The 13,726-nt window shown below is 38.1% G+C and overlaps 1 protein-coding gene across 1 annotated transcript in view; it reads left to right on the top strand.

The window, feature by feature from the left end:
• Positions 1–13,726, top strand: part of LOC145984136 (E3 ubiquitin-protein ligase UHRF1-like) — a 163,840-nt gene that overhangs the window by 34,346 nt on the left and 115,768 nt on the right. Inside the window, exon 4 of the mRNA XM_083117578.1 lies at positions 982–1,145. Coding sequence (XP_082973704.1) covers positions 982–1,145 — 164 coding nt within the window. The remainder of the gene's footprint in view (positions 1–981; positions 1,146–13,726) is intronic.

Below are 13,726 nucleotides of genomic sequence, written 5' to 3'. Positions count from 1 at the left end.
CCTTAGTTTTGAACTTCAATGGGTTGGAGTTTGAGATGTGTGGCCCAGAGAGTTTTGACATTAATGTTATGTGGCCCTGCTCACCAACTGAGTTTGACATGACTGCTTTAGAAAGTTACAGGCATGAGAATGTAAACACTCATACAATCACAAACATGTATGGAGGACACAAGAGCCTCACTGAGGATTATACTGGTTGAGTTCAGATGCCAGAGCTTTGCTAATGTGCAAAATGCAGTCCAGAGTGTACTATGTGAGAGTGAGGTTGACATGAGAGTGTCTTAGTGTCTTCGCAAATGGTCACCTCTTGCACTCCCCATATGGTATAGATTTATGGTTTCCACTGACAAGTACAGTTTCAAAATGAAAGTATCACTGGGCAAAACTTAAAGCCCTTCTTTAATGCAGAAATATTAAATAGGAATGCAACATGAGCATGGATGGTGGTACATGCATCATGATTCGGTGTGGAGTTAACTGTGATGTGTATCACATGTTTATATACCTGCAGAATAAAAAAAATTCAAGGGCTCATAGTGTCTAAAAGAAGCCTTTCTGAGCAAAAATTACTAAGAGAAATTGTTAACCCTGATGTTGTTTACACAGTGAAAGTTTGTTGTGTTGTACATTGACACTTGTTACTTAGGTATATGCTTCTTTTATCTGCTGTGTGTGTGTATAATATACATATGTAGATATTAGATACATAGATAGATATAGATCTAGCAAATGAGAAGGAAACCAGAAACGTTCAATGGACTCTGGAAAAATCTAAATTTTTGCAACTGCAAGTTATGTCTTAATCTTTATTCTACAATTGGAGATAAAGCTGCAAAAATTTAAACTTTTCCAGTGCCTGGTTAGTGTTTCCTATTTCCTTCTCATATATGGCTGGTATGGTATATGTGTGTGTGTTTATTGTTTTCTATATTCTTGTTTATTTTAAATTGTGAAAATGTATCCAACTCTTTAATATTGCAGGTTGGAGACATTGTGGATGCGAAAGATACAGTAACTGGAGCTTGGTTTGAGGCAAAAGTGCTGCGTATCCGTAAGTCTGTAACACCTTCTGATGGAGCTGGATGTCATAGTAATGCCAACTACCATATCAATGATGGCTACAAACATCATGTGCAGTTTGTGTTGTAAGTATAATGAATAGTACAATCTCAAACCCATAAAAGTTGTTTTCAAGGAATCCTCTCAAAAATGAGTTTGTTGATTGTTCAACTCGTTACTTTACCAATGAAGATTCTGGGTTAAGAGGCCTGGCCTAAGCATGGGTGTTCCCTTGTGTGCATAGGCGCCGACTCCATGGGGCTTGGGGGGGGGGGGGGGGCTCGAGCCCCCCCAATGTTAATGATGTGGGGGCAGAGCCCCCCCAAATAATTTTGCTTAAGAGGATCTAATGTATTATTTTGCTTCTCTTGAAAAGTTTACTCTGAATTGTGCCACATGAACTTAACTTTAAATACACATTTGAAATGTTCTAGACCATCAACTTGGGGGGGCTGAGACCGCTAAACCATCAACTTTGGGGGGGCTATGAACGGAGACAGAAAAACACATGACTTATTACTATATACTAAGTATATAATTATGAGTATTGTTAACATTTTTACTAAAAGGAGTTTCAAAATAGCGAGGTGATATGACAATTATACCAGCATGTTGTTTAGTGAATTCTGAACAATTTGAGGTCGTAAACACGACTTTCAGGCAATATTGATATGTACAATATTTAGTTATCCTCGAAATCTCTTCCTCTAGTCCAAAGAATGAGGGGAAAATAATTCTAAAGTATTTGAGTTTATTTAACACTGGCTTGCAGTAAAGTACGCAAGGAAAGCTTATGAAAGGTCTGTATTGCGAAAGCGGGAACGGCTATGATCAAAGGCATTATTCCTAAATCAGGGCATGCTATGTGTTTATTTATTATTGCAAAATTAAATTTAAAAAGTAAAATATTGTAGCAAGAACAAAAATGTACAACTATTTGCCTGCGATTTGTGTTAGCATTTATGTAAATAATTAAATAAAACTATTAAATATTGTAAATATTCGCTATTTTTATGGGTACATCAACACTAAGGTTCTTTGCACCCGTCACATGTCCTTTCTTTACAAGTCTGTTGAGGACATTAAAACACACCCATGTCTCGCCGGGACTCGAACCCGAGACCTCCGGATCAAAGCGAGTTGAGCCGACCACCCAACACGCTCGTCTGCCGAGGCCGGCATAAAACTGTTATGTTGGCCTCTTAATGTAAATACATAGCCTACTTTTAAATAATAATGTTAATTGTTATCTAAAAAAAATTGATCAGACACCCGTTTTTCATGTTACATTTCATTTGCATGAGGAATATAATAGCTGCTTAAAAACTGCTATACGAAGACGTAATTTTTATTTTTAAAAAAGAGAGGAAATGAGTCATTCATTCATTTATTTCAGTGATCGGAGCCCCCCCAATAATTTTGACAAGCCGGCGCCCCTGCTTGTGTGTATTCTCCAATGGTGCAGTGGTAGCATTGTTGCCTTGTAATCAAGGAGTCCTTGGGTTGATACCCAGTGGAGGCACATAGTGATTTGAATTCTACTTTAAACTGTAGGTCTAGTCTCTATTAGCCTTACTGTGCATAAAGGGGACTTAAAACGCCAACTTAAACCTTGTGAGTATCCCTTCAGCAAAATCATCATTGTCTTGATTTGCTTAAACTAAATAACATAAAAGGAAGGGAAAATCATGGGTCTGTGATTTTAAGATTTAGAATGTCCTAATAATCCATAATAGTTGATATACATAATCATGGGGAAAAAAATGAGAGATGTATCCATTGCTTTCAGGGAATTTCTTTTTGCCCACTTGTGAGAGTGCAAATTTCTTCCAGTGGTGTATTACTTTTGGAACTTCCCTGTCCTTTTTCTGGTTTCTCTGGCACAATAGGTGGTTGTAGGCAGGTTGCCATCAATTCACATTAGGAGTGGGAAGAAAAATAAACATACACAACCTTTGTCTGGAAAGTTTCGAGACTTGTCAAATAACTATGAAAATATTGTATTCACCAATTATTTGTAATTGTCTGGGTACATTCAAAACAGTCCCCTCTGGAATTCACACTCATCTGCCAAAGCCTCTTGTATGATACTGCGTACCTCAGCTGTTGCAGCCACCTGGATAATTGCAATGTATCTATTCCATGTCTCCTTCAGTGCCCTTTTTAACCATGAAAAGAAGACATATCAGTAATTTTGTGTTTTCACATAAATTCCACATATCAGTAATTTTGTGTTTTCACATAAATTCCTGGACAGACACATCAGTGTGCCTCTTGACATTTTTTTTACGCTGGCGACCTGGAACCTTGCCACTCAACGCTTTTTCACTTGTTTCGTGGGATGCATGAGGGGTGGTTCCTCCATGTAGGAAGGGGGTGGGATGCGGATATCGGCGAGGACCGAGGAACATGCAAGAGTTTCCTCAATCAGCGATGCCAACTCCAGCAAAATGGTACTAAACAAAGCACAATTTGATTTTTGTTGGCACCTAACAACCTGCTTTTCGCATAATGGTAAAATCTAGCATAATCTACATATGCCAGTTCCTGGGAGAGGGATATTGAATTCAAAAGAATATGTTTGCAGGAAAGAAAAATAAAATTATGTCTACTTCACCAATGGACATGTTTCAAGCAAAAGGGAGTATGCCGACCCCGCAACAAGCTTTTTACAACCATGCACGATCCATCGTCTATATTTTCTTTATCCTACCATATTTAGTTTGTGAAGAAATTATAGGGCAGAAATTGGCAGAAAGTTGGGAGTAAACAAACAGTAGCACACATATGTTTACAGGTATAAGTAAAAATTTTTACTAATCCTGATTAAATAAAACAGTGGCACATTTCAAAACAGAACATTTTCAACTTCTAGAAAGAGAAATTCAATTCAATTAAATACTTCATGGTTCGTTTAGTGTCAGTATTATCTAGTTTTTCCTTATGTACTTCACACAATGCTACAGAATTAAGATGCTTTTGGGTTATCATACTTAATAAATAGTTCTTGAGGCAACGCAAATCACAAACTTCTTTCAGTCTCACAAGAAGAATACAGCGTCAAAAGCAAGCATCTTTCTGCTGTTATTAAATAGTTGCCTTAACTATGCACCATGGGTACTGATCCAAACATGGAATATCTGTAGCATATAATTTATAATTTTTTTACTAACTTACTAATAAGGATAATATCATAATAAATTAATAATTAATTTATGTTTCATTATCTATTTTACCATCCTAGTTTGATAATAGTTCAATTTACATAATTAATTAATGTTCCATCATTATCTTATTGTAATTTCCACAAAGTACTTTTAGTTTTCTGAAATAGGGACAGGATTAGGCCACTTTAATGTTGTTTGCTGACACGAAACCATGCTCCTTATCACCAGGGACAAAGATGGCCACTTTTTCCTTGTAGTTATATACTACATTGCAGGCATGTATATAGATGTATATTTTGGTAAGGGTCCGAGCAAATGTTTTGACATGTAATAATAATGATTGAATGATTTGCTTTATTTTACTTCACTTTTTGTGTCACTTGTAGGTTAATTTGCGAAGATGGGGATGAGTGATGATGTGATGAAATTGATGAATGAATGACATTAATATCCATGCCCAGACTGGGATTTGAACCCAGGACCCCAGGTAATTACCATTTCTCGGTGACCCAATTGTCTGATTTTCACCTCTTTCACTGATAAAAAACTATCACACTTATCAATCGCCTGAGAACTTCTCACCAGTATTTTGCTACATCTTTTGCTTGTCGTGTCAGTTCTTGATCAATATGCCCCACTTCTTTAGAGCATCATGCAAAATCAATTACAGCATTCAGGAGGTTTTTAGAAGTTTCGTGTTCAACCAGACATGCACCAGACTTGCAGCAGTATTTTTCCAATCACGATAACCACCATGAGTAAACTGTGAGTGTGTTCGGGAAAAAAGTTTGCATACATACCAGTAGACATGTCCATTGCTAGGAGAAAAACAGAGCCATGAACGTTTTATGGTTTCACTGTTCCATGTTTTCCGCATAAAAAACCTGTTAGGCATTTTCAGAAATCTCTGCTGGAATTTGTGGAACCTGAAAAAATATATAGAAATTAATAATTTTTAATTTAGAGTGAAAAAATAGAAAATAAATTATATAATCATTAAAAAGAGGGTTTTTAACAATAATAATAACATTAAAATATTTTTAAGAAATTTCAATAAGCAAAAATGGAAAGCGATTTTGGCCTAGGCACTCGACAACTTTTTTTAATTATCTTTATTGAACTTAACACTTCGCCATCTTCAAAGTTCTGAGGCTGACTCGGGCTGGCAGGTGAATGTGTATCATTCATCATTGTGTTTTGAAGTAGCAGATGAACTTGGCACAAACTTCATATAATCGGTCAGACAATGTGACTTAGCTATAACTTCTTCATTCTTATTTTTTTTCTCTTTTGCAATCTTTCGTTTGACACTTCGGCTTTTAAATACCTCTTTCTTTTTATGGTGATTAGTTTGTATTTTATGGTGGTCCATAATACTAGATTACATGGAAAAATATAAAAAAACTTATTACAGTGATAGCTTTATTTTGTTGTTATGAAAATGCTTTAATAACAATATGAAACAGTAGGCCTACCACCAAAAACTGCAATAAAGAAAGGTTAAAAGCACAATACAACAGAAAGACAGCAGCACAGCGACTGATCTATTTTTAGACAGCGCCAGTGTTCCCACGCCACGCCATGTGATTGAGATTCCTGAATGCTGACTCAACTCATATCAGCTGTCCACTGAATAGTTCAGCCAAATTAGCCCACACAAAATAACTGCGTCGACGTGTTTTACGATAATAAGATACCCTACTACAGTATTAAGAGCCATTATTTTGAAATTCAAACAAAAAAGGGATATTTGGATAGTTGTATTTTTCGATTGGCTTCATTTTTTTATATGTTGAAGTACACTATGTTGCCATTCGTCATCGGACACCCCATACCAGTACATTAATCCAGTCGCAGCACCACATCAGTATCGTGTAGGGCCACCTTTTGCCGCAATGATGTCCGCAACCCTTCGAGGAAGACTTTCCACCAATTTGCGATACGTGTCTACGGGAATCTTGCCCCATTCCTCATGCAAAGCTGCAAACAGCTCAGTGGTGTTTTTTGGGCAGCATTGCCTGGCTCTCAAGCGGCGCTCCAACTCTTCCCGAAGGTGTTCAATGGGGTTGATATCTGGACTTTGGGCTGGCCAATCTTTTTGGAAAACCAATGTCCTCGAACCATGTGTTGATAATGCCTGCCGTATGACATGGAGCATTGTAGTGCTGAAACAGGTATGGGCCAATACCGAATTGTTCCCACAATGTCGGTAGCGCAGAATTGTCCAGAACTTTTTGGTATGCAACGGCATTTGTGTTTCCCCGAACTAAAACCAGAGGAAAAAGACCATACCACGAAAAGCAGGACCACACGATGATGGTTTGGCTTGAGTTGGTGCTTTAAGTCCACTTTATGCACAGTAAGGATAATCGGGACTGGACCTACAGTTTAAAGTGGGATCCGAACCACTTGTGCCTCCACCGGGTATCGAACCTGGGACCCCTTGATTACAAGGCAATGACGCTACCACTGCACCATGGGGAGGCCCCACACCATGATGCCACCTCCACCAAATTTCACTGTGGGTACGATACAGTCCTGTAAACAGCGTTCACCGGGCATACGCCACACCCATACACATCCATCAGACTGCCACATCTGGTAGCGCGATTCATCACTCCATAGGATGGATTTCCATTGCTCGAGAGTCCAATGGTGGTGTTCCTTGCACCACTGTAACTGACGGGTCACATTGCAGGCTGTGATATGCGGCTTGTGAACTGCTGCGCGACCATGGAAACCAAGTGCAATGATCTCCCGGGTTAGAGTACGATCACTTGCAGCACTACTGGAATCCGATCGACACTCCTGTGCCACCATCTGTAACAACTCCTTCGGGTTTGACTTCACCACACGTTTCAAGCTTCGATGGTCACGATCTGTTAATATTTTTGGTTTACTGTGTCTGGGTCGGCATGTCATGACCCCCCTCTCGCTTCCACTTCACGATAACATCACTCGCTGTCGACCAGGCTATCTGAAATTTGTTGGAAATTTCACGGATCGAATGCCCAAATTTGTGGGCTCCAATGATCATCCCTCGTTCCACCTCACTCAGTTCGCGTCGTCTGTCCATATTGACTGCTGTAGCTGGTATGAGTGTATTCTCAACCGGAAATGCCTTTTATAGGTTGTATGACTTGTACAGACGATCCCAAGCACTTTTTGAAGGGGTGTCCGGTGACGAATGGCAACATAGTGTAGGTCATGGGAAATGAATATTGTGCAATTTTGAGACCTTGAAAATTTTTTCCCTCCCCTGTAGAAAATGTCAAAGTTCCAGGTCAGACTGCCAATTTTTCATAAAAAGTGAAACATTCAGAGTGCTTTGGAAATCAACAACATCCCAAACTTTTGTTTTGATATATTGTTAATATAAGACTGTTTGCTTATATACATTCAATTGTTTTGATGGGACATTGTTGCTTTCCATTGCTATGTGGCAACAAAGAGGGTCCAAAATGCAGTTTTTTCCTGTTTTCAGCCCTTAATATCTTGGTTAAGCAACAGTACCCCAAAAGTTTGTTAACTGGCATTGAAGCTCACTATTAGGACAAGCTACATTACTTGGATATTTATGCTGTTAGCAGATATAACCCTTTGAATACTCAAAAATTGCGAAATCTGCAACATTAGAATTAGACATATCTCAAAACAGCATCAAGCCAAAAATAAACTAAGTATGCCATCTTGTAGCTGAATATATGTACTAACACATGGATATGAAAAAACTTTGGAGCCTCATCCCATTTTCAAGAAAAATGTAAATTATCACACTTCCTCCCCTATCAAAAAGTGGAGCAGCCCTTTCTCCTACTTTTCTATGTTCCAAATGGAACAGCATGTGCCTTGACAAGTTGTGGGACAGTTTCCATTTTTCTTTCTTTGATGGATAGCGTAGTGGTAATGTCGCATCCTTGTAATCAACGGGTCCCGGGTTTGATACAAGGTTGAGGTACAAGTTGTTCGGATTCCACTTTGAACTGCAAGTCCCCAGTCCCGATTAGCCTTCCTGTGCATAAACTGAGCTTAAAAACAATGCTCTCCATACAGTGGCATGCTAGAGACTTTTAAGAAAGTGATGGGGATCTATACATTTTCTTAGTAGGCAGTCATCTTGTGCCATTTTTTCCTGCCTTTGACATTCATTTTACTGGGCCAAAGGGGTAGGGGTGTTATTATCTGCACCAACCCCCCCCCCCCCCCCTTAGGCATGCCACTTCTCTATATTGCGAAAAGAGTAAGTTTCTAAAATATTCTGTATTATTGTACCAAAGAAAACTTAACTTTCTTGTAAAAGTCTGTAAACGCAGCACTGTGCTGTGTGTGCGAGGTTCCCAAAATAAACAGATTTCAAATGAGGTAGCCTGAAGAGCAGATCTTCGTGGTGTAGTGGTTACAACAGCACACCACGATGCCAGAGGACCTGGGTTCGAATCCTGGTCTATGAATGATTGTTTTTTTGTGCATGTCGCTTCATCATCGCTTCAGCACCACCATTCAAAGAAAACCCAAGCACATCTGGAATATCCAATTATGTTTGCAAGGTGAATCACCCGAAAATATAAATTGGATGTCTGATATACCAAAATTTATCTTAAAAAAATTGCCATGATCATAGAAAAGAGCACGTTGGTTATTTGCAGTAAGAATATTAAAGCTGATGGAAATATCCTAAGCCTGCTTTTCCTAGGCCTATTTGAGATTGATGTTGTGTTATTTTACGTCGTTTTTCTGTCATTTTAACTAATCTCAACAATGAGGGTGAGTGATGATATAAAATTGATGAAGCGACACTCACAAAGAACAATGAATCATTCCCAGACCGGGATTCGAACCCGGGTCCCCTGGCATCGTGGCGTGCTGTGTAAACACTCCACCACGAAGATCTGCTCTTAGGATTACCTCAATTAATTAGTTTATTTTGGGAACCTTGCACACACAAAATGGCAGGTTTGGCATTTTGCCTGTTTTTTTCTTAAAAAAAAAAACCAACCTGGGTCAGTTTTTTCAGTTTTTTTCAGCTAAAAATGATAAAACCCAGGGTTTTTCAGGTTATATTTATAAATGTATATAAATGTATATATTTTAAAAAATGAAATAAATTTTTCTCTGACAGTAATTTATTGGAACATTCAATTTGTATTGTTTTAGTTTACTGAGTTAAAAACTATTCAATATTTTCTGTTAACATAGTTAAGAATTGACAATGAAGGTCTCACACCTTGAAATGATTAAACTAAAAACATACATAAACCGTGCCGCAGCAGACCATTGAGGGCCCAGGCCTACCTACCGACTACTGGCCACTCTCCCACCTGATCCTACTCTGAGGTGGGAGATCATCAAACAAGTTATAGGGTGATGTGTGGTCAGCACGACGAACCCCCAGTCGTTGTAGGTTTTCATGATGGGGTTACGTTACTCATTAGTAGCTCCCCAATTTAATCATGATGTGAGTGTTCACCAGTGTCATACACATGCTGAAATCTCATGAGACTCAAACCTGCATATGTCTCATAGCCAGAGCCCAAAGGATGACCGCACAGCCACAGTGTGAGACAAATGATTAAATTATCTAAAATACTATGTTCTGAAATATTTGACCAAGAGCTTGATTCTACTCTTCTTGGATGGTGTAACAGTTAGTAGATCTGTGATAAGTTCCCAGGTTTGCACATTGCAATACTATACTAATTACTAATACTTGATATCTGTGGTGATTTAGTCAACCTCCGTGACGCAGTGCTTACCACAGCATGCTGCAATGCCAGGTGCCCCAGGTTCGAATCGTGGCTCGGACATGAATGTTTGTGTTTGTTCCAATGAGAATACAGAGAAAATTGAGAAAATTGATGTGTGTGAAAAGAGAGAGAAAATGGGGGATACTACTGCTTAGGGGTATTACTTTTATTACAAATGTAAAAAAAGTAGACAGGCTGGCTGACTGCCTTGCAGAAGACCCAGGTTCGAATCTTGGGGTGGATGATCTAAGGTCATAAATTTTCCAGTCTTGTCCCCGCATAAAGTAGCTCTGGAACTCACCCAGCCTCAAATCAATGGGTCCTGCGGGGTAAAGGCAGGCGAAGTTTGGTTGTGATCACATCATCTCCAAAATGGCCGAGATCAAGAATGTCATGCCCTACTCCCATATCCCCTGAATGTGCCTTCATGGCGCAGTGCTATATGCACAGGGAACTTTACCTTTACCTAGTATACAACATATGGTATCTGCACACACACACACACTCTTAAATCTGCTTCAATGCAGTTTGTTCACAATTTTGTTTTCCCATTATTTTTGTGGATGTTTCAAGTTTAAGTATCTCCTCTGCATTAACCATGTTGGCCTCCCCGATGGCGCAGTGGTAGCATCTTCTCCTTGTAATGAAGGGGTCCCGGGTTCGATACCCGGTGGAGGCTCAAGTGGTTCGGATCCCACTTTAAACTGTAGGTCCAGTCGCAATTAGCCTTACTGTGCATAAAGTGGACTTATAACAACAAATCAACCAACCAATCAACATTAACCATGCCAATTATAAGGCTGACATATTTGTCTTGACTGATTTCATCCAAATGGAATACCGTATCCATCCTCCAAAATATCTGATTGCTATGAAACTAACAATTTCCGTAGACAAAACATTAGTGGCCCGCATTTGGATCCATACATACATATGCACTATATTGTTAAAAAATTATTTGTCACACCATAGCTTAAGGAATGCCCTAAAATATTTAAGTCTCTTTTCTTAATGTCCAAAAATGTAGTTTAGGCAGATATTTGAAAGTGGAATCAGAATTTGGAGCTACCTCAGAATATGAAAAATCAATTTTTCATCCACCATCTTGAAATGCTTTCAACAAGTGCAAATACAAAATAAAATCATTCCCTGGGTGTACTTATTTGTGATATGAATTTCAGCTTAAAAACTACATTTGCTACAGATATCGTGGTCTCAAAATTGGTGACTTTCTCCCATCCTTCCTAAACCACACACTATATTACAGAGTTTTTACTAAAAACTTCAAGCTCAAGTAATGTCCTAACGTAGCTGAGACTTTGTTTTCTTAATTTATGAAAATCTAACCTCAAATGTTAGCATAACTTAAAACTCTGTCAATGCATGTTAAATCGTCCAATTTTTTCTCGAATACAATGTGACAACAATCCTTTAAGTTATCTTGTAACTTGTAAAATTGCAAATCAAAAGCTTTACATTTATGGCAAAATGTATGTTTGCAATTTTACCACCACTTCTCTCTTAAACTATGAAATATAATTTTAAAAGTTTTACTGCAAAATTGTGGACTGACTGATTATCTACAATGACTGAATTTAGTTCCTTATACTCCAAAAATGCATTACAGACAGACAGGTTTGTTGAAAAGAGAGCATGGTATAGAGTGTGCATGCAACATGAAGAAAATCAGTTTTTCATTCACCGTCTTGAAACACATTGTTCAATTTCACTCACATGCAATACCATTGCAGTCTGCCAAGTTTCCTAGCTGCAGAAACATGTTATCATGGTCAGTAAATAGACGACTTGTCTTTCTTTGCCCATCCACCCCACCGATTCTCCTCCTAAATCGTGCATTATGTTTCAATAATTTTATTGTGAATTTACAGTGCAAGTATTGTCACAATGCTCCTGAAAGTTTTATGCATAAAGCTCGAAATTGTAGTCTCTAAGAAGGTTTGAAAATGTCAAAAATGGTAAAAATGTGCAAGTATATGTATGCATTGTATTTACTTGAGTACCCCACACCCCCTATTTTTAAGAAAAAAAGAAATTGTGCTCAACTTCTTGGGTATAGAGCTCCTAACCACAAATAACATTTATCCTACATGGGCAAACAACCCATTATGTTCAATGAATGCACTGAACTGGAGGGGTCACTGTCTCAGTACAAGGCATTGGAAAGAAAACAGAACACTTGCACACATACTCAATTTTGAGAAATGAAATGAATAATTTGAAAAGTGTTTGTTTTAATTATACCACAGTTAACTTTATACTACTTTCATGACATTTCAATAAAATGTACTAAATTCTCCTTTGTAATGTTTTATACATGAAAAAATTTATTGTAAAAGTTGATCGTCACAGGTGAAACTATGTGGCTTGCCCACATACGGAAGTGACAGATATCTAAAGGACTATCACAATTAAAAATTATAAGCTTTGTTTGTTCAGTGTTTTATCTAAATATTTCAGACCCTTTTGATTTTTTGTTTCTTGGATTTATGTTCATATTATTTCTTGTTAAAGTCTATTTCTAGCACGATGTGAGAAAAATATCTTGAAAAAAACCCATTGTGACTTGTACCACATTAATTATTTCGAGTATTATAAGCTTGGTTAAGCCTTTACTTTACAAGTTTTCTTAAGCTGTTGACAATTCTAGAATCTCACAATTATTTAAAGTAATAATTTACAACACATTTTGAGTGTGTTTTTTGGTGGGAAAACTGGGTGCTACACGTACAGACTTTTACAAGGAAGTTAAGTTTTCTTTGGTACAATAATAAAGAATATTTTGGAAACTTACTCTTTTCGCAATATAGAGCAGCAATAACCTCTCTCTTTGGCTCAGTAAAATGAATGTCGAAGGCAGGATTGATGGCAAAAGATATAGATCCCCATCCCTTTTTTAAAGTCTGGCACACCACTGTATTTATGTATGTAGAGCATTGTTTTAAGCTCAGTTTATGCACAGGAAGGCTAATCGGGACTGGGGACTTGCAGTTCAAAGTGGAATCAAAACAACTTGTATATCAACCTTGCATTAAACCCGGGACCCGTTGATTACAAGGATGCGACATTACCACTACGCTATCCATCAAAGAAAGAAAAACGGAAACTGTCCCACAACTGGTCAAGACGTGTGCTGTTCCATTTGGAACATAAAAAAGTTGGAGAAAGGGCTGATCCACTTTTTGATAGGGAAGGAAGTGTGATAATTTACATGGCATTTCTTAACATTTTAATTTCTTTTTTCTCGAAAATGGGATGAGGCCCCAAAGTTTTTTTCATTTCCATGTGTTAATACATATATGTGGCCCTGTAACACGTAGTCTTTCGCACTGAAGTGACACGACAAGCTACAGGTGTTGCTTATCACTTGTCGCTCGGTGTATTGGAATACGCGATGAATGCTTTGTTATAGATTGAAGGGGCCATATCGTTTGTCACTTTCGTATGAAATTCCCATGTCTCGTGTCGCTTCACAGGCGACAAGCAATATGTGTTGCTTGGAAACTAACCCTTTATACGAGGGTCACTATTTATATTTTGAGCCTAACGATGAGAAAACAGGAATTTGGCATTGAAAACTGCTTTATTGTTTTTCGAAGTATTCTCCTTTATGATCAATACACTTTTGCATTCGTTCGAACCATTTGTCAAAGCAGTTTTTCGAATCTTCTTGAGACACCTCCATAATATGATTTTTGATTGCATCAACGGCATCTTCCGCCGATGAAAATCGTTGTC

Source organism: Lepisma saccharinum, chromosome 2 (assembly GCF_977018435.1).
Source record: "Lepisma saccharinum chromosome 2, izLepSacc3.1, whole genome shotgun sequence".
Lineage (NCBI taxonomy): Eukaryota > Metazoa > Arthropoda > Insecta > Zygentoma > Lepismatidae > Lepisma > Lepisma saccharinum.
This window is presented reverse-complemented; position numbering and strand designations above follow the sequence as displayed.